Consider the following 20329-nt stretch of genomic DNA (forward strand, 5'->3'; position numbering starts at 1 on the left):
CGGTCACTATATGTGGTTGATGTTCCCGGGCTATCTAAACAAATTTGATTTGAGACGTCTGGCACGTACACTACATCAAGCCATTTCGCTTTATATTGCACGTATATAAGTATTCTATATACTTTTAGAGCACTCCAGGTGTGTAGTCAATGATCTGAGCCTTTTCAATAATCCCATCTAGGCTGCGGACAAATGCCAGATGCACAGGATCCTTCTCAATGTAGAAATCTCGATCTGCAGCACTCGCGAACTCCACGACAAATGCATGGCTAATCCCATTCTTTCCCATAAGCACTAATTAGTAAAGCTGTCTGGGAATTCTCATGCTATACGAAATAACATCGACTCACCTGGGCCCCTTCAATCGAGTTATCCCGGCCACCCGACGATGACTTAATATATGGCTTCTGGGACGAAGGGTGGATGCAATTGTCTTTTAAGCCAAGCATGCGTCGGCAGACCTTGACAAATATAGATTAGTACGATGGCTTCAGAAGTATTTCTCGGAAGTAAGCGGGAGATGTTGCTTCAAAGATCACACCACATACATCGTTCACAACTTCAGCACTGACGCTTTCCTTGAATTGGAAAAGAACAATATGAGTAATTGACATCTTGTTCAGCTACCTTGGATGGTTTGGTAACGGACTTGAATCGATATGAAAGAGATTAAAGAATTTCTATTTCTAAGCGCCGCGGGGTAGGTCCTAGCCACTGAACACGTGATGATCTATATAGTGATCATAAGCTTTGTCGAAAGTAAGTGATAGAATAGAAGATAGGATAGGAAAATACATAATTTAACCCGCAAAGCAGGAAAAACGGGTTGTAAGTTAGATACTGTGATACACAGGAAAAATACCATGGAAAACAAATCAATCATGGATGATGCAAATTTCTTCGTTGAATGAGAACACGCTATGTACAATGAGATAAACTCTCCCTCTAATTCGTATATGCACTAATTATCAGTAATATTATATCCATTCATGGTACCACTCAATGTTCCTTTTGCGCTTTAGTTTTGTAGCAAAGGATTGCGTTTGGGAATATTCAGAGCTCTTGAGCTCAGAACAACGCGGCGATGGCCACGGCGGCGGCAGCTCCCAGCGGAGCGGCCGTGATCAAAGGCTTCGCAGCAGCGAAAGCGGCGCCGGGGGTCTGCGTGGCTTGCGGTTCAGTGAAAGACTTGGCGCCCGCAGTGATATACATAGCGAGATAGGTAATTGAGTCTGTCGGGATAGACGACGTGGAAACGGCAGTGGAAGTCGAGTAAGACAAGCCCTCAATTGTACCAGTGGCTTTGTAGTTGGCCGAGCAGGACGCGGACAGCGAGCTGGAAGTGAAGGTGCAGTCGATTAGCCGAGTGGCGGTAACAGCGTTGCCATCGCCGCTGCTCCAACCGGTATAGACGCCGGTCACGCTGTAGGTTCCAGGTCCCTCAATCAGAGTCCAGGGCGTATCAATTTGGCAATCTGTTTTCGGGGCGTCGTCCAAACAATTGATATGGTATGTCGTATACAGCGCATTTATTCCAGCCACGCTGGCAGCCGTGCTAGCATATCCCATGATGGTAAGATCCGTAGCCCACTCGGCCGCAAATTCGGGGACAATCGTGACACCGTCTGCCGCAACCAGCGCACCGAGCACTGTGGCAAGGAAGGCAGCGAAGAGCATTGTGAATTTCTGGCTGTTGTGGTGCTGGACGACAGATGAAAATATTGCGGCGTAAAGAACACAAACCTGCAACGATAATAATGGAGGGCAAAGGAAAAGATATTTTTGAAAAGACTCCCATCGAAAGGAGACCTGAGTATTTTAAGCCACGGCATGTCCGAGCTCGGTTCTCCCACTTATTTAGTCAAAGCCTCAATTCCTGACTAGCCAGGGCAGAAAAGCCACCAACGACAATAGTCCGTTTGTTGATTGGGTCGTGCTTGGTGTGAGCAGCCACTTTGAATACCCATGAATCTTGGTACGCCCCTTTAGTTAGTACAGCAGGCTTAGTTGGGTCGGATAAAATAGCTAACGCCACCATCTGACTCGCAAGGTTTTATCATGCTGAGGCTCCAGCCCAGGCGCTTCGTTGTCTTAGGGACTAGTTTATCTCTAGCACCAGCCGAAAGTCTTGGCAATATCCGTTATTGCCGAACAAGCGGAGCGGCAAATCCGTTTGAAATCGTCGAAAGGCTTCGTTTTATTCCAAGGCCAGCAATGATCATAAACAGTTCATCGCTAAATTGCGAATACATTATCCGTCGGGTAGAAGTACTTTGCACATACAATAAATCCGGAGCTTAAAAAATGCCATGGTCCACAAGATCTAAGTAGCGGGCCGAAGATTCCAGTTTCCAAAAAAAAAAAAAAGTCAGTCATCGGGTGTGGCTGCTAGTGCCAATCAGATTTGCCCTAAATACATTTCTCACGAATCATGGTCAAATGTATGCTTCAATCCATGAAATAAGGGCTTTACTAAGACGCTCTATTGCTGATCTTTTCGCGAACTCTCATCTTCCTCACGTGGTATTGATCAAGCCATGAATCAGTAGTAGGAATTGTCTAATTCACATACTTCTTAGCTATCAAAGTCCAGGCCAATCGAGGGGTGCTCATCAATGATGTAACGTGATGGCTACTATCCTTCTACAGTCAGTAGACTAGAAGTCGACGAAGTTAGACAAATTCAGCAGTATCAAGTTGGGGATGAGGCATAATCCAACCACAGACACTTTTCACATTGTCCATCCTCTACACTGGGTGCGTTGCCTCAGTCAAACTGTCTATCCTGATACTCTATCGGCGACTCTTCCTTGTCAAACAAATGAACATAGCAACTGCTATTGTGAGCAGTCTAGCCATTCTGTGGGCTTTTGGTGGTATCCTTGTGGGCTCCATCACTTATATCCCTACCGAAACCGAAAAGCTCTGATATCCTGAGATACCTGGTGGCTATATGGATATTGGAAAGTTCGATTATGGGTTGCAGATCCCTAACATTGTGACGGACAGCCTCATCCTCATTATGCCGATGCCTACATCTGGAACTTGACCATATCCCGCGCGCAGAAAGTTTGTCTTTCCGAAATTTTCGTGCTCAGATTCCTGTATAGTTCTCTTATCTCCTTTTGAAATCATAGTAAAGCTAATCAGGTCCAGGACGTTGATCTCCGATGTTGTTTGTCTGATTTCCCTTATGATCTGTCCCGATCAGGAGAAGACCTCACCTGAAAATCTTCCCTTCCATTCTGCGAGTTAGGAATTTATACTGACTATAACACAGATAATTAAGTCAATCCCAGCATATGGACATGTATTGAGCTAGCCGCTGGGATCGTGGCGGCCCGTCTCTCGAATATGCGACCGCTATTCAAAAATTGCCAGACCGCAGCAATACAACCGGAAACAACAGCTAGAAAGACATAGCGGGCGAGAAATGAAGATCGCCTTGACGGACTCCCAGTCCCCCACGATACGGGCACGGACCAGAAACTCAGTCTCGGGCAGTCTGTGTAGATGCTGCCGTGTGTGCAACTATACAAAATGCCCGCCGACGATGACGACTTCATTGACTGCGTTGCGCAATTTAATCATGTTAAGCTACAAATCTTCATGTCAAACAGTATATACCATGTCGTTATTTTGTCTTATCGTAGATCCCCTCCCATCCTTCATCCCATGCCAAGTGTAGATCAGAACCCCCCACCTGACAGCGGACCATGCGCAATGACGCCCTCCTGAGAATCCCCGCCACTTAAAACACTCGCTTCCTCAACTCTCTTTCGGAGCTATCAACAAATCGCTCAGCACAATAACAATGCCCCGGCTCGATGAGAGCACCATAGCCTTACTCCGCGTCGGCCAAGGTGCCCAGCGCCATGTCAAGCGCGCCTGGGATGGCTTTATTAATTTCGCTGCTCGGGACAACGTCCTCGAGGTAGCTCTTGGTCTCATGTTCGAGTTCCTCTCAACCAAAACCCCTGTTTGGCTCATATCTAATTTTTTTTTTTAAAAAAAAAACAATAGTATTGCGCAGGCTTTCACCAAGGTGGTCACATCCTTTGTGTCAGACATGGTGTTGCCGATCGTGTCCATGCTCCCCTTCTTGAACAAGAACATGGATCAGAAATTCTCTGTGCTCTACAAAGGTCCGAACTATACCGAACCCGAGGGATATAATACCGTCAAGCAGGCGAGAGATGATGGAGCGTTGGTTCTGGCATACGGGTTTGTTTCGTTTTCCCCCTTAATTCTAGGCCAGAAGTAGATAACGAGCAATTTCGAACAGGGTGTTTATCGAAAACATTGTCAATTTTCTCGGCGTCAGTCTGACTCTGTATGCCGTTGCACAGCTGTACATGTACATCTCGCATCAGCGGATTATCAAGCCGACCAGGCGGTGCAGGTATTGCAAGAAGTTCATCGGCGTGAAGGTAAGTACTTACTCATGTCGAGTTTCCGCGAGTGCAAATTAGGTTGACGAGCTAGGTTCTACGCTGCATCTACTGTTCCAGTTGGCAGGATGGAAGGGAGGATTTGCCCGGCCAACAGGCACCTCTTGATGACGAGGATGATGAAGACTCATGACATGCATGGTATTTTTGAAGTTAGATAGGCCAGAGATACGGAGTTCAACACTTGACAATTGATGACATCGCTGTGCTAGAAATGCAGAATTGACTGCGCTGTATGTTTGCTGGGGGTATCGTAGACTTAAAAGGACTATTTGGGGGGTGGTGGGTACGTCATGGGCCCGGGAGCTGTGTACGGCGACATCAATGTAGCTCCCATCTCCCTGGCTGCACGACTGCGGTGTTCCTCGCGCTTCTGGAATTCCTTCTCGTCTTGAATCAGTGTGCAGCAGGTACAGCAAGTTGCGCGAAGACAATCTGACGCAATGTTTCCATGGATTCCATATGCCTTTCTGGTTCGAGTGTGTTGGATTGTAGCCATCAGCCCTGTAGAATGCAAAATTATTCAGCAAGCACGTTCTCTTTCCTTCCTGTCTATTTACTCACATTGGCATCCACACAGTAGAGCCATGCCAGTGCACGAGCCGTTGCACGATTCATAGCCCAGCATATTCGTCGGGTCTTCTTTGCGAGATTTCTTTGACAGACGGTGTTGCGTTTTGCCGTATATGATACATGGACAGACCAGGCCCAGGCAGCATGTTCCGATATTCGAGCAATCACACAATCCATGGCTCCAGCTGCCTCCCAGTACCTCCTGGTTGGGATGTAATATCTGTCCAGGCTGGTGAAAGGAGCCCAGATCTTCAATCGGTGGTGCGTGCAATGTTCCTGCAGCGGCCGGTGGAGGGAAGTAGGGCAGCTTGGGAGACTGCAGTGGATTGGCATCTGGCGCAATAGTCACATAGTCTGCTCTTGAGACTTGATCCTCAGCATCTGGGTTCGTCTTCACGGGTAAAGGCCCTGGCGAGCTGGGTGGTTGACTGTATGTATGGTGATATGGCATCTGGGTATGGGGCTGCGCTTGAACAGGTGTCTCGGCATAGGCATAGGGAGCATAGTGCGCCGGATGCTGTTCATGTGGTGGTTGGTTGGAGTATGCTGGGATGACCCCCTCCTGCTGCATCTGGTGTACTTTCTCACTCGATCCATATGACACTGGCTGTTCCCGCTGCTGCACGGCAGGTTCCGAGACTGGATTCGGGTGCGCCGACATGGACGGTGGTGATCTCAAGTCCCGTTCCTGCGATGAGGCGTGCATTTCCAGCGGAGTCTCAGCGAATGAGTACCGTCTGCTGTCACCCACCTGGGTGTTCAGCTGCAACTGGCGATTCATATCGAGAACAGCGGTGCTGAATCTTTTGGCTTCGTTGGAGCTGTCGTCACAGTGTATTGGCAGCTCGGTTCAGCTTGTGTTGAGGTAGGGTGTAGAAAAAGAGAAGAGATCGGAGGCCCGGAGCTCTACTGTCAGGCACCATTTCTCAGGAACGTTCTCCTGGTCGATCCACGTGTGCTGCGCAGCGCAAATTGGTCAGTCGTTCCCCGATGCACGGACTGACATGCGACAGCAGTCACCAACAGGAACCGAAGTTTGAGTGACAGGTTTCGTGAAAAGATCCTGGGGGGAAGTCGGCCGTGATAACTAACATACCGGCATGGAAGAGAGGGGCCTGTGATGGGGGCCAGCGAGCTCGAGGTTCGTCTAGGCCAGTCATCCTTGTCCGTGTTGCAACCCTAATGCAGACTGCTTCACATCACGGGCGATGCTTATTGGGCTGTGGCCCGCTCCCGTTGGCCGTTGACGCGCGTTTAGTCACACTTGGTCAATTGTCGCTGTCCACTGCCAGGTTCTTTTGTTGGGATTATGGGTTGCATCTTCAGGCGTTAAATATGTAAAAACTGCAAAAAAGAAGATTGACAAGAGTGGGATTCGAACCCACGCCCCTTTCGAGACACGGAGATTGATGATAACCAATCGGATTCGGGTGGACCTGAACCGTGCGCCATAGACCAACTCGGCCATCTTGCCTTGCGTGGATGATTGATTGGTGGTTTTGCTATATAGGCAGCAGCTTTGGGAATTTTCAAGGTGTGGCTTCGTCGTCTTGCGCCTCGACTGGATTGCAATCCCTGTTCAGCCCTGCCTCGTTGGCACCATATGCGGTGCCGACTTCGTTGGTGGGTCTTACCTTTCCTGGCCGGGCGACTGGGGGGTGGGGAGTACTATTCGCTCCTTTAGAGTTAGCTGCGCACGAGTAGTAACCGCTTGGGCAAAATCAGCTGCCTATGTCAGCGCTTTATCAGCCCCAGCTCATGCCTCGAATTGTTCTTGGAAACGTCTCCCATTCCCCTCCTTCTACTATCTGAATACCTAACTCCTTGCATTCCAAAGGAAACCTAATTCGCAATTCTCATTACTGCCCGACTCTGGTTACCAAGTGTCATCGATGATGGCTGAAATACTAGGAATCGCAGCCAGCGCTGTCAGTTTTTTCACATTGTTAGAGCAAGTTATCCAGAGCATAGACCGGCTGAAAGCTCTACATGTATTTATCAAAACTGCTCCCACAGAATTTCAAGGACTTATTGATGAGATTGAGATGGTACAGGTTGTTTTGACAAGACTGAGGCCGGAAATGCTGGAATCTCTCAATCTTCCGTCCACGGAGCGGCGTTTGCGGGTCTTTCAAGAGGACTTGGAATCAATAGCATCCATGATGCATAAATATAAAGATCAAACAGCGAACCGAAAGTTGAGAAACATAAAGCTTGCCTTGAAAAAAGAAACGCTACACCACCAAAGACAAAATCTGAACAGTATCAAGACCACACTTTTATTTCTTCAGCAAGCATACTGCAGGTTGGCCTCTCTATCGACCCTATCTTTTGAATGCCGAATATTTGGGTTGTGCAGAACTGACCTTTGCGTTGTACAACCAGTACCTCTTTACGCGAACTAAACCAAAAGCTCGATTCATCGGTTATATCGAAAACTCCTGCCGGTTTATCTGAACCATGCCAATATTTAGAAATGTGGTAAGTGGAAAACCCTCTAAAGTGTACTGCTTTCCTTTACAAGCAGTAGTAGCCCTAGAGGTCCAGGACGAGCAAGATCCAAACAAGGACCACGACAATGCAGTCTTAAGAGGAGAATCAGTTTTCGCACACCACTGGTTCTCGTGGATAAATTCTGGACTATTGATTTGGGCCGTGCTTTCTCCGGCTGGACTTTCACCATTCGAGCAAATAATGTCTTACCGTCATCATCTCCAATATTTCGTCACTGTAAACCTGGTGAGGTTGAAAAGATCCAAAGATTATTCGCAGATCGCCTCGCATCTCCCTTCGATTGCGATCGCTATGGTAGAGGTCTATTACACGTAAGTACAACCTGTCTATTTATCAAAGCTTTTTTCTCATATGATCCAAATGTCTAGGTAGCCGCTCAATCTCATCAACTCGGGGTGTGTCAAATGCTGTTGGGAAATGGAGCCGATCCCGACCAGATAGACGTGTGGGGAGCGTAAGTGTCTGAATTATACTATTTCTTGTATTCAAACTACCAACTAATGAAAGGCAAAGCACCCCTCTCGGTGTAGTGAATGCGGTGGCGAGAAATTACATCGAACGGGCAGAAGACGTTCGCCTCTTCCTTGACCTGTATAGACTCTTTATTCGTGACTTTGACGAGCTATTCGAAGACCTCGATAGAAGATGGCCAGCTACATCTGGCTTTCAAGGTCCCGCCGAAGCTCTCTCCTTAATACAAGGGTATTCTTTCAAGAATTATTCCGATTTGCCTCTTGAAATTCGATTCAAGCGAGCAATGGCTCTTGATAATTGGTGGGTGCGTGGTCCATGCCCAATTACTCTACGAATTGCGATGGGTGGTGATCGTTTTGATCCTTCTGCGTACCTTCTTGAAGATGATAATGGAGAGACTCTCCTATTCCGGATTGTGCAGTGTATGGCCGTTGAGTTCTCCGCAAGAAAGAACAGCAATATACAGCAGTGGCGTCAGCTTCTTTGTGATGCAATTGCAGCCTCTGCCGATCTCTGCCATGTGTCATCCAGTTATGGTGGGAAGAATACGCCTTTGATAGAATTTCTACACTATTTCACGAAAGATTGGGCGGAAATTAAGCGAGCTGGATATAATTTTGATCCCATTATCCAGCTATGGGCATCAGAACTGCAGTTTGCAGGTGTCGATCTAGCAAATTACGGGGCAAAGGAGAAAGCACTATACACATTCGGTGTTGTTAATCCCGATGTCTACATATACGTTGGCCTTGAAAAGTCCGGCCCGGGACATGATCCTGAAACAGGTGAATTTCTCCGGTTTCATTTTCTGTCACTGGAGTATGGCCCAAGGCCCGAAGACTGGAAGTTATGGGCGTCTAATCCGGTTGATGAAATGGTATGGGAATTCTGGGAAATGATAGAGAGGGGAGAGCAAGTTATGCCTGGTACATGGATAGACTAGCCACGTACAGAAGCCTCCAGCACTACTTCCCTAATATCATATTGTCGCAGTTGTTGGCCTTTGTTCAACTACTGAGTTACAACTACTATGAGAGAAACCTGGCCTATGACCAGTCCGCTTCTTGCACCTTTTTTTGGGGGGGGAGGAATATTGCATGTGCCTTGCGCTACTTGAAATGAGTATATATTTACCAGGAGTTCTTTGTGTCCACAACTTAAATTCGGGTGGTGGGCAGAGCTAAGGCAGAATCATCAGTGTTGATGTCAAGAGATATATTTGGGCGACATGCTTCAAAACTAGTGGCTGGCAACTATGGACTGTGGCGTGATGAGCTCAAAAGAACCGATCGATGCCACTAAAAATAAGCATAGCCATTCTATACCCACTCCGAAGAGCCGCCAACCCTCACAGCCAATATTGCTGGAGCACGGGGCAGATCCGGCCAGATCGGTGGGCGTCAACAAGCTTTCAGAGGATCGACACCGCCCGAAGGGGGGGGGGGGGGAATCGAATGCCTGCGGGCGATGGAAGCACAAGCTATCCGCTGGGCGGTGATTGGCAGCGTTTAAGACGGAACTGGTCGAATCTGGATCTCCACCGAGGAATAAAAATCGTCTCTTCTCATCGGCAGAGAGAGCGAAGGAAGCGGTGAGGGAAGAGGAGAGACCAGATAATGGTATCGCCGTAGTTCATGAGGAGGGTGGTTGATGATACTGTTGTTGTTGCCGGTCGAGGCAGAACAAGCCAATGTGATTGATTGTGCTCCGGTGACTTCATCTGCTCCCGTCCTCTCGTTTCTCTCTCTCCCCCGCCACATCCCCAACTTCTTCCTTTTCCATTCTTCTCTCCTTCTCTCCTGCTTCTTCTCTGGACTTAACCAATAATTATCATCCTCCCCCAGCTCCACCTCCATCGTCCACTCGTTCTCCCAAGGCGGTGACGGCCGATCGGCGTCAACCCTGGAACCTCAGAGGTCGGCCCCGATCCTTTATCTATTCTTGCTTTGGATCCCGGCCATCCGCCCGACGTGCTGCTCCCTCAACAACCTGTAAGATTTCGCTCTCCCCGAACGTGATGCCTTCTACCCCATCTTCCCCCCAAATGTCAATTCCTCCACTAACGTGCGTCCTCTCCTCGTCGTGATCTCAGCTCCTTCGCTCGTCCACTGGCAGTCCTTGTTCTCGGCCTGGGATCCTCTTCCCACTCCGCAGCCACACCTCTTCCCTGTCCCCGCTTCCCGTCTATTCCGGTTGTGAGGCTTGACCAATGTGCTATCCATGTCAAACCCGCCGTCCGCTCCCGAAGACTCCTTGCCTGATTCCCTGGTGACACCTGCTGCGCCGGCCCAACATGATTGCCCCAAGGAGACCGAGCTCCCTCCAAGGAGCCCGCGTCACCACTCTGCGCACGACCAGCACTTGTCCCAGGGGAATCAAGAGGCGCCTTCCCCGTCCCGTGCCGAATCTCCCACGGTCCCTCATCAATGGTCCCAACCCGTGTCTACTTTCGCACTAAAAAGGAGCACAACGGCGCCGTTGGAGAACCTGGCGCGCACCGACGACGCTTACCATCCCCAACTGTCAGAGCGAGACAGCATCTTTGCAACCCATTACCTGCCATCTGACAGTGGCGCGAACACCCCACAATTGCCTCCTCATACGGCTCCGGACAATGACCGCGTCCACTTGATCCCTGCCCTTGACGATGCACCCGTGCATCCAAGTTCACTTTCCAAGGTCTCCTCCCCCCACCGTTCCCACGTCGACCCTTCCCCCATGGAGGTTGACGTCCGCAGACATTCTCCGTTGCGCTCCTCACCTCTCTTTCCACACTCCCATTCCCGACGCATATCTCTTTTGCGCTCGGCCGTCTCATCCACCGATCTGCCACCAGAAGAAAGTTCACAGCCTCCGGCGGGGCACGCCCCTGAACAGCGGCCCAAAGTGCCATTGGATCAAGTAGGTGCGAAGTCTGGTCGCCCGCAGGAAACTGAAAGAAGTCTCCTTCCCTCTGCATTACATGATGTTTCACATCCTCCCTCGTCATTGACAGAGCCCTCAGTCGGCCGCGATCGACCCACGGTCCGTCGGGGGAGCGTCTCTTTCTCTACGGGAGATACGTCTCGAGTTGCGCCCGCTCCTGAACGAAGTCCCAGCAAAAGCCGTCGTGGCCGAGTGGATAACTCGATTGAGGCGAATCTCACCAACGTGGAACCGGCCTCCAATGTTCGCAGCCGTAAGTCCAGCCACTACTTGGGCCTCTTCAAAGAGAATACTACCTCCCCTGATCGGAAGAGAAGGGAGGACCGTGGTCAGCAACATGAGGAGCCCTCGGAATTGATGGACCGCGCTATGGATCAGGAGCCAGAGTCCTTGTCCACGCTCTTGGAGGAAGACCCCTCGCTTCGCAAGAGCGTGTCTCTTCCCACACTAGGGGATGCACCCGCGTTTGAAAAACCATCCATCGTCGAAGTACCCCAGCCTGTGCACCAGGACTCTCCCTCCAAGCGCCCGCGGGCACTGCCCCGCAGCCTGCTAGAAGAGATCCGAAACTTTCATCTCACACCGGGTGGTAGCCGGGGGTCGTCATTTTCTCGAAGTATCCCAACGCAGTATTCTGAACGCAGCCATGACTATTTTCAAGAAGATGTGCTTGCCGAGGTTCTGACAGAACTACCAAGCTCACAGGAGCAAGGGGAACGCCGAGATTCCGATACATTTGAAGACGAGGAGGAAGAAAATGAGCAGATCTCTTCAGCCGTTTACTTCCCCCACGAGCGCGTCGCGGTCCCCGAAGAGACCAATGGCTTACAGCCGTTCGTTGAAGATAAACGAGGCGTGCAGCCAGTTCAACTGGAGGCCGCAGAGAAGGGCCATGAATTGAGGCTGGTGCCCAAAGCACGTAGCACTTCTCCTGAACCGGAAGTCAGCCATGTGGATATATCTCTACGATCTAAAAATGAAAGTAAGATTCTGCACGGCGATCTTCAAGATCTTCAGTCGCCGCTGGAGACCGTGCCCGAAAAATCCCTGAGTACCATCTCCGAGCGCAGTTATGACTCTACGGGCGACTCCGAGATTGTATCTGCGGATGAAAGCGGGCCGTCAGGTCTGGATGAATCCAGCTTGACCGACGATGCTGAGATGACGCCCACCGCGACGCCCACTCAGCGCTCACGATTTCTTACCCGGCGCAAGGCACAGAACCAGGGGCCTTTGGGGGCGGTGGAGTTGAAGCCGTACAGACATCAGGTTGGGGGCCACACCACTGTGTTCCGTTTTTCCAGACGGGCTGTGTGCAAGCAGCTCAATAACCGAGAGAACGAGTTTTATGAACGCATTGAACGCAGGCATCCTGATATGCTGGTGTTTCTTCCAAGGTATGTGACTCCGTTTCGAGGGGATGCGCATCATAATGTTTGATGCTGATTATCTTTGCTAGATACATTGGAGTCCTGAACGTGACATTCTCAAAAACACCCAAGCGGTTAAAGAGCCACACCGAACAAGCTGGTGGCCACAGTTCGGATGCGAAGCAGATAAACGGAGCTTCTATCCTTGGTTCACAGTATTTGGATGCGCCAGAACCCCAGCGCATTGTTAGCCAGAAACAGGTTACCGGGGTGATCCCCAAAGTCATACTGGAGAACAATCGCCATATCATCCCAGCCGACCTTTTTGGGCTTCCCCAACGACCACGATCAGCTCATGATGCGATAATTGGCCGAACTCATTCCGTTGATGGGCTCGGAAACTTTACGAATGATTCCGACCCGTCGACCCTCAGCAAACGTAAGAAGATCTGGGGAGCTACTTCTGTCAATCGAAAACTCCAAGAATCGGTTCTTCGTGAAGTGTTCAGCCCCCCGGCAATTCACCACCATCGCCGGCATGCTCGTGGTCATATGCATCTACCAAGAACAATTTCGGACATTAGCCCACGGCGAAAAAACCAGTCAGTGGATCATACTTCTAGCAGTCGCCGCACCCCACCCGGACGGGTTGAGGCCCTGAAGTCCCCGGCAATTGATATCGTTCTCCCTCCCCACGAAGGCCCTTCGCTGTCGTCATCGGCTTCTACTGCGTTGGAAGCCAATAATCGCAATCGTCTTGAGAAAATTCGAACCGAGGAGCAGCAGCCTGACCGCGCAAGAGCTCTCAACAGAGGCCCGCACATGAGACGACGCCATTCTGGGAGTGGCTTGCAGAGACGACAAAGTATCAATTCCGGCGAAGTCGGGGATCTGATGTTCTTCGACGATGATGGCTACGGTGGAGACCGAGAGGATGAAATATTCTCTATGGAAGGGGACGTTTCTATGCCTCTTTCTCGACTATCTCCGACAAAGGCCTCCGCTTCTTCAGCTTCGGAAAGTACCTCGACAAGTGAACCACGAGCCTCCGAATCAGCGGGGTCTGAAAAACCGTCTTCTTTCTCCTCTCACGATCGACCAAAGGATGATGTGAGCACTCTGCCCAGCAACCCGAAAGAGGCACAATTGAGGAAAGATGAACGGGTCCAGTTCTTCCTTCTCCTAGAGGATCTGACAGCAGGCATGAACAAGCCATGCGTCCTGGACTTGAAAATGGGAACCCGACAGTATGGCATTGAGGCGAACGAGAAGAAGAAGAAATCGCAGAGACGCAAGTGCCAGTCCACCACCTCGCAGCAGCTTGGTGTGCGACTTTGTGGAATGCAGGCCTGGAACGTCAAGAAGCAAGAATATACCTTCGAAGACAAATATTTCGGACGAGATCTGAAGTCCGGCCGAGAATTCCAGGATGCGCTCACCCGATTTCTCTATGATGGTGTTAGCTATGCCAGCGTCGCCAAGAAGATCCCCGTCATCTTGGAGAAATTGTCTCTGCTGGAGCATATGATTCGGAAGCTAAAGCATTATCGTTTATATGCAAGCAGCCTCTTGATTCTCTATGATGGAGAGCAGTCGCCTCCCGAAGAAGGATCTTCTCAGGACGGCCACAACAACACGGATGTCCATCTGAAGATCGTTGACTTTGCCAACTGTGTTACGGGCGAGGATGAGCTGCCTCCCGATACTCCCTGTCCTCCCCAGCACCCACATGACATTGACCGTGGCTACCTCCGTGGCCTACGCACACTGCGGATGTATTTCCAGCGGATCATGAAAGAAGCCACCCAAGACGAATTCGTGGAACGCGGCGAAGGCGAAGTCAGTGCACTGGGCTCCCAACCGGGGCCTGGTCGCGGGTCGCGCTCGGTCCAGTATTGGGATGACAGTGTGATGGAGAATGACGTGGGCGAAGTCAGCTTTTAGCATCTTTCGATCAGCTCATCGTCGATCCACCTCCTTTCTCACCTTTTCCCACGCCAACAACCCACTACGGATACGATTTCCAACCTTCATGCCGCCATCTCCCTCGCTTGGTTTCAATTCGTTCGTCCTCTTGTGATACCAACCATCATCCCTCGCCTAATTTTACGAATGCCGAACTTGATTTGCAGCGGAGTGATACGAACTAACGACCTGCCACATGGATGCCGTTTGTTTTCCTTTGATGCGACCCTTGTCTATGCCTGGATGCATTTAGAGCCGGTGTGGGAGCAACCCTTTTCTTTCTTTTTCCTTGTCTTCTTTTCTCGCGCCGTGTATGACCTTATTCTTTTTTGATCCCCCTTGCTTCCTTTCTCGGTCCTGTCTTATCTTTCATAATACCCCTCTGCCCTAGGCACATTTCTCTGGTTTTGCCTTATCGCATGGCTCTCTGGTCTCTGGTGTTACCTGTACATGGATTTCAATTTAATCCCCATTGTTTTTAGACAAGTATGAGATCGAAATGGCCATTTCATGAACGATCGATCAGCTGTAGTCACGCCCCTCCTTATCTTCGGTTATTTTTGAAATCAAAATGTAGTAGTATAGTGGACGCTAAATTGCTCGCTGTTGCCTGCGTCTCTATGCCCTTCAGGCTTCGCGCTCAATCTATCCTCAATGAATAATAGGTGGGACCGGTCCTTGCAGCGTCGGGGGATGCGAGGTTATCCCAGTAGGACACGTATTACCAGCTAAAATTTCATTCCAAATCTTTAGTGGTCAGTTGAAGTATTCATTGAACAGGGCCAGCACTCCCGCAAACAGGAGTTTCAGGGCATCCTTTCTCTATAGTTCCGGATCACGTGCCAGATAACGGATAAGCCTCGGGCAGCATCTCCACCTTTGAGACATCTCCAACTCCGATCCAATTCCAACTCACCTTCACTCGAGACAAGGTCCACTCTCTCTTCGATTGCTGGGCTTTGTTCACTGTGCGGGGTCCAGTGTCTGTGATAGCCTAGTTCGTCCCTGCGCTGCCTTTCGATATAGAGCAGCACCGAGCTCGGACGACAGCAACTGATCCGCCCAGCTGACGCCATTCGCGATCGAGTCACACGCATACTTCCCAGCCTCCACCGCATTCACCTCTCTCACTCCAAGAGTCCACTCCTTAAGCCTTCAATTGTTTATCTCATCCATCGTGCTCTGACTTTGAACGTGTTGCCGTGAGGGGAGCCACGATGACCGGCACCAATGGCCAAACCAACTCAACCATCGATAAGCGGGACTTTGACGCAAACCGGCCACCACTCCGCAACGTAGACCCAGAACCAGAGGGTGAGGATGGACCGATAAGATCAGAAACAAGATCTGAACGCCTATGGTCCTCGCGACCAACATCGCGCCGGTCGCGAGTTTCTTTCAGCGATGGTGGCCCGCCCGGTAGTGATGATGGCCTTTTCAGCGACGTGGTCCAGGAGATTGTGGAGCGTGATCGTCGTAAAATGCATAAGGAGATGGTGCGGGTGTGTAGCTTTGCTTGGGGGGTTGTGAGTTGGTATGAAGAATACTTGGCTTTGCCTTGATCGACTATAACTCTTTTGCTAACTTTGGTTTTCCGCAGTCTCGGTGCTGGCAGTATCACGGCCTTCTCTTTGTATGGTCATCTGCTGCTTACGCGTCTCCGTTACTCCCAGCTTCAAGTCAATGCTGTCTCGATTGCGGCGGAGATCTCGATGTACCTGCTCGTTCCTCTGTTTGGATACCTCTGTGATCGGTACAGCCCATCACCATTATCCCTATTCTCCGGCTTCGTGTTTGGTCTTGGGTATCTTCTGGCTGCATTTACCTATAAAAGCGGACCAGCTACCGAAGGTGGCGGGTCCGGCTGGCCATTCTGGGTGATGGTTTTGGCTTTTGTTCTTATCGGGATGGGCACGAGCTGCATGTATCTAGCGGCCGTCGCGACCTGTGCCAAGAACTTCGGCAGAGGCAAACACAAGGGGATCATGCTGGCTGTTCCGATCGCTGCTTTTGGCCTCAGCGGTATGTGGCAGAGCCAGGTGGGCACTTATCTGCTGTACGAGCGACAAGCCGATGGGACCAGGGGTGATGTCGATGTATTCCGGTACTTTCTGTTTCTGGCCATCTTACTCTTTGTTATCGGCATCATTGGTACCTTTGGGTTGCGCATCGTGGATGAAGAAGAGGGGAAGTATATTGATGAGACTGTTGATGAGTTGGAGCGCAGTGGCCTGTTGGAAGACAGCGAGTTCTTCCGGCCCCGGAGCGAGGTGAGGGCCGCTGTTGAATATGGTACCTTCTCTTCCACAGCCGACGAGGAACAGGCTGCGACCTTGTCAGACGAGGAGCGGGACGAGCGCCGACGCGAGAAGGAGAGGGAGGAAGAGGAGCGACGAAAGAAGAACTGGTTGCTGAACTACGAGACGAGGGTGTTCCTCCAGGACCAGACGATGTGGTGGCTGGCCGCCGGCTTCTTCTTGGTCACCGGCCCTGGCGAGTCCTATATCAACAATGTATGTCACACTGACCCGTTCAGGAATCTTTTGACTGATATCATTTCCAGCTGGGCACCATCATCCCAACCCTGACACCTTTATCCTATGCTCCCAACGCACCGCCCCCAGCTGGCCTGCCGTCTACACACGTCACCACCGTCGCATTAACCTCGACTCTCGCTCGACTGGCCACAGGCTCCCTCTCAGACTTCTTCGCTCCTCCAGCAGTGCATCTATTCCCTGCAGGAGCGCGCCACCGACCCAGCTCATCCCTGTCAGACACCCCATCCCGGGCCTCCTTCTCCCGCATGATCTTCCTCCTCCCCTCAGCCCTCCTCCTCTCAATCGGCTACCTAATCCTCGCCTCCCCAATACCCCTCAAAGAACCCTCCATCTTCCATCTAACCACCGCCCTCGTGGGGCTCGGCTACGGCGCCGCCTTCTCCCTCACGCCCATTATCATCTCCGTCGTCTGGGGCGTCGAGAACTTCGCTACGAATTGGGGGATCGTCGCAATGATGCCTGCTCTCGGCGCTGCGCTCTGGGGCGTCATCTACTCCACCGCTTACCAGGATGCGCTGGATAAGGGAAATGGCTCTGGTTTGCCCGATGGCCAGTGCCATGGCTGGAGTTGTTATGGTTACTGGGCTGTTGGCTGCACGGTTAGTGTTTGGGTCGCATTGGTGGTTTGGACTGCTGCTTGGCGGAAGTGGAAGAAGAATGGCGTTGTTGTCTAGTCCTTTTCTCGTCTCTGCGGTCTTGGGTTTGGAACTTGTTCTGCGACATTTTGGTGTTTTGATCTGGTTAGCGTGCTTGATATACATGGCTGCCACATGATTGGTTTCATCTCGCATTTCGACTCATGGCTTTTTCTCTGCGTTTCCCCTTGGTATACACTTCGCAGAATTGGCGCATATGGTGGATATTACGAACTCTGTTGTGTAGAGCGGATGACTTTGGGAGAAATATTGGGTAGGTCACACATCGCCATGACTTGCCCTTATTTAGAATTACAATATTAACCAACTTGGATTCATACAACCCCTGGAATCAAACCGCCTAGCTATTCTTGCAAACCAATAGTTCCAGTTCCAAGAAAGCTCTTAGACTTGTCCCAACTCCAGACATCAACACGGGCAAGCTGGGGCCCAAGAAAAGCGAATTAGGGGTATGTGGTTGCCCCAAAAGAACCGGAATGCCAATAATGGCGCAAAAAGCTACAAGAAAATGATACTAAGGTTGACCGTTGTCGCCTGTTCTTTGAGACTAAAAGGAGAGGCGAAGTAGCCAAGTGTCGTCTTCCAAGTAATCCAAGCTAGACATCCGTCGAGGCAGGATCTTGACCAGTAAACACTTTGTACAATCGCTTGCTAGCAGCAGGACCAACACGGGAGTCGGTCAAGGCGCCGTTCTTATTTGCAGATTTCTGGAAAGATAGGCAGGTCAACAATCTGCTCACTAAACATCAAACAAAACAACATACCCGAACATCCTCCAGCAAGGTCGGCCCATGCATGCGCATTGCACGCACCAGGTCCGTGACGGAGGGATACTGCGTGGTAATGCCGTACGCCATGGCCGCGGTAACCCGGTTGACTTCCTGGAGCATCTTGACGAAGGTGTCGAGCTTGTCCTCGCCGGACTTGACCTGGCCGACATCCATGCAAAATGCGGCATCATTGCCCTCCATGCGTTCGCGGCGGTAGGGAATGGTGGAGATGTGCTCGGTGAAGTTCTTGATCCATTCGGCGGACTCGGGTGCTGCTCCTGTGTGGTGGATCAGACAGGAATGCGTGACCTGCAGCGCGAGGAGAGCATCCTCAATCGTGTCGTCGTCTACAGGCGGTGTTGTTTCTGGTTTGTTCTTCTTTTTGCGGCCTCGAGGAGCGGACGAGCCTTCACCTGCTTCGGTTGTTGCAGCAGCATTCTGTTCGTATTGGCGAAGGACTTCAGCTTGATAGGCTCTGTTCCGCGAATTGCGGTTCTTGCGCATCCAAGCCGTCAGCCCCTCGATGAGATAGATGAGTTTGCAGTCCGGGTAGGCGCTTTTGATGCGAAGAACATGGGTCTCCAGCGTGTCTCTCTCTGCGCCTTCAGGGTCCGAAATAACCATGTCGACAAAATCTTGCGCTGGAACAAGGCATAGAACGTGCTTTTCTTCCTGGGTGTGGAGTGGACAAGGTTCCCAATGGCCGGCGGTTTCATTGTATTTGGCAGTCATCTTACGGCGCCACTTTACAACGTGTGAGATCGGGCTCGTGAAGAATGTCTGCTCGACCCCAAGCCGTTTCATGAACTCGACGGCCTGGTTTCCCACACTGCTTCCTTCCAGTGACGATGCCATGTCGATGATCATTTCCGGTGTAGAATCCTTCTTGTCCACCTTGAGCTTGTTGACCTCTGAAATGTCTGCAGCAAGCTGTTTTTCCCGGGCTTTTTCTTCCTTGAGCTTCTGCTTCCGCTCTTTTTCGAGCTGGCGCTCCCCTTCTTTCTGCGCTTTGGCTTCCTCTCGTGCCTTTGCCTTTGCCTCCTTTTCTTCCGTCGTGAGCTTACTGGACTTTTTGGCTGGTCGTCGCGGCTCGATAGGTTCGTCCAATTCGTCTGACATATTCCCCAATCCCGTAGCAATGCTGTTCTCTTTCTGAGAGCGACCTTTTCCTTTGGAGCTGGATTTTACCGTGGCTTTTTTATCGCTGATATTTGACAACAAACCAGCAGTCCGACTGGAAAACACCGGATTGGAAGCGGCTGTTCCCTGCTCCGCGAGTCCCATGAGGTCATTGAAATCCGGCAAAGCAAACGGATCGCTGAATTCCTCGATATCGTCTCGGCCAAAATTATGGGTAGGCTGTCGGGTCGCAGCAAGTTTCATGAAATCATCATCATCGTCCAAGGTAATAATATCGGAATTCTGCGAGCGATTTGGTTTGCGCGCAGCAGCTGGTTTCGCATTGTGCTCCGGGAGCGGGAGCGAAGATGTGAACATAATCGGATCGGACTCCTCCACATTCCATTGTGATGGCTTCTTCTGGGCCGCAGGATTTGAAGGAGGCAGACCGAAGTCGTCGTCTGAGAACAGAAACCGTGGATCGGGGTCTGGGGCTGTTGATTTGTGCAAAGTCGTATTGTGTCTCAGTGGCGAGGGGTTCTCACCAGTCACTCTTCGTTTCTTGACAGGGTTGACCGACGTCAGGTCATCATAGTCGAAAAGAGAGACATCAATTGAGTCGGACGAGATTGGTTCACGGTGGGAGGGACGTCGCGAGGGAAGCTGGTTGGTTGGCTGTTGCGACTGCGACGGTGGCCTCTTCGGACTCGGCGGGTCCGAGGAGACCAGATCAATGACATCGGGCATCTTGAGGTGATGCCGATGCCGCGACGGGCGAAGACTCACATGGAGAGGGAAAGATAGTGACACGACAAGAAAGAAGATGGGACGCGCGCGTGACGGTGACGCGGAGTCACGTGTGATAAGAGCACCAGAACTATACCGCTTTTTATAGTTCGTCGTGGACTGCATCACCGTCCTCATCTCCGTCTACAACGGTGAAAAGGATATTTG

At 50.9% G+C, this 20329-nt stretch overlaps 8 protein-coding genes across 8 annotated transcripts; 4 read left to right on the forward strand and 4 right to left on the reverse strand.

Moving 5' to 3' along the window:
* Positions 1-124: 124 nt before the first annotated feature.
* On the reverse strand, positions 125-614 carry N7474_000813 (Dabb family protein; the record flags this gene model as incomplete). The annotated part of the gene is made up of 3 exons (XM_057192228.1): positions 125-280; positions 351-461; positions 549-614. The coding sequence occupies 3 exons, from the start codon at positions 612-614 to the stop codon at positions 125-127; spliced, it is 333 nt and encodes a 110-aa protein (XP_057057181.1).
* A 454-nt stretch (positions 615-1068) lies between these two features.
* On the reverse strand, positions 1069-1677 carry N7474_000814 (uncharacterized protein; the record flags this gene model as incomplete). Its single annotated transcript, XM_057192229.1, has 1 exon — positions 1069-1677. One exon carries the CDS (start codon positions 1675-1677, stop codon positions 1069-1071), a length of 609 nt encoding a protein of 202 aa, XP_057057182.1.
* Positions 1678-3814: 2137 nt separating this feature from the next.
* On the forward strand, positions 3815-4584 carry N7474_000815 (uncharacterized protein; the record flags this gene model as incomplete). Its single annotated transcript, XM_057192230.1, has 4 exons — positions 3815-3979; positions 4034-4224; positions 4286-4430; positions 4486-4584. 4 exons carry the CDS (start codon positions 3815-3817, stop codon positions 4582-4584), a joined length of 600 nt encoding a protein of 199 aa, XP_057057183.1.
* Positions 4585-4719: 135 nt separating this feature from the next.
* Positions 4720-5805, reverse strand: N7474_000816 (DUF614 domain protein; the record flags this gene model as incomplete). The annotated part of the gene is made up of 2 exons (XM_057192231.1): positions 4720-4955; positions 5016-5805. The coding sequence occupies 2 exons, from the start codon at positions 5803-5805 to the stop codon at positions 4720-4722; spliced, it is 1026 nt and encodes a 341-aa protein (XP_057057184.1).
* A 2137-nt stretch (positions 5806-7942) lies between these two features.
* N7474_000817 (uncharacterized protein) lies at positions 7943-8955 on the forward strand (the record flags this gene model as incomplete). The annotated part of the gene is made up of 2 exons (XM_057192232.1): positions 7943-7992; positions 8052-8955. 2 exons carry the CDS (start codon positions 7943-7945, stop codon positions 8953-8955), a joined length of 954 nt encoding a protein of 317 aa, XP_057057185.1.
* A 1277-nt stretch (positions 8956-10232) lies between these two features.
* N7474_000818 (inositol polyphosphate kinase KCS1) lies at positions 10233-14251 on the forward strand (the record flags this gene model as incomplete). Its single annotated transcript, XM_057192233.1, has 2 exons — positions 10233-12334; positions 12397-14251. The coding sequence occupies 2 exons, from the start codon at positions 10233-10235 to the stop codon at positions 14249-14251; spliced, it is 3957 nt and encodes a 1318-aa protein (XP_057057186.1).
* A 1238-nt stretch (positions 14252-15489) lies between these two features.
* On the forward strand, positions 15490-17504 carry N7474_000819 (MFS transporter; the record flags this gene model as incomplete). Its single annotated transcript, XM_057192234.1, has 3 exons — positions 15490-15806; positions 15873-16785; positions 16836-17504. The coding sequence occupies 3 exons, from the start codon at positions 15490-15492 to the stop codon at positions 17502-17504; spliced, it is 1899 nt and encodes a 632-aa protein (XP_057057187.1).
* A 728-nt stretch (positions 17505-18232) lies between these two features.
* N7474_000820 (uncharacterized protein) lies at positions 18233-20299 on the reverse strand (the record flags this gene model as incomplete). Its single annotated transcript, XM_057192235.1, has 1 exon — positions 18233-20299. The coding sequence occupies one exon, from the start codon at positions 20297-20299 to the stop codon at positions 18233-18235; it is 2067 nt and encodes a 688-aa protein (XP_057057188.1).
* Between the last annotated feature and the right edge of the window lie 30 nt (positions 20300-20329).

Source organism: Penicillium riverlandense (genome assembly GCF_028828495.1).
Source record: "Penicillium riverlandense strain IBT 135883 chromosome Unknown utg000001l_segment0_segment0, whole genome shotgun sequence".
Lineage (NCBI taxonomy): Eukaryota > Fungi > Ascomycota > Eurotiomycetes > Eurotiales > Aspergillaceae > Penicillium > Penicillium riverlandense.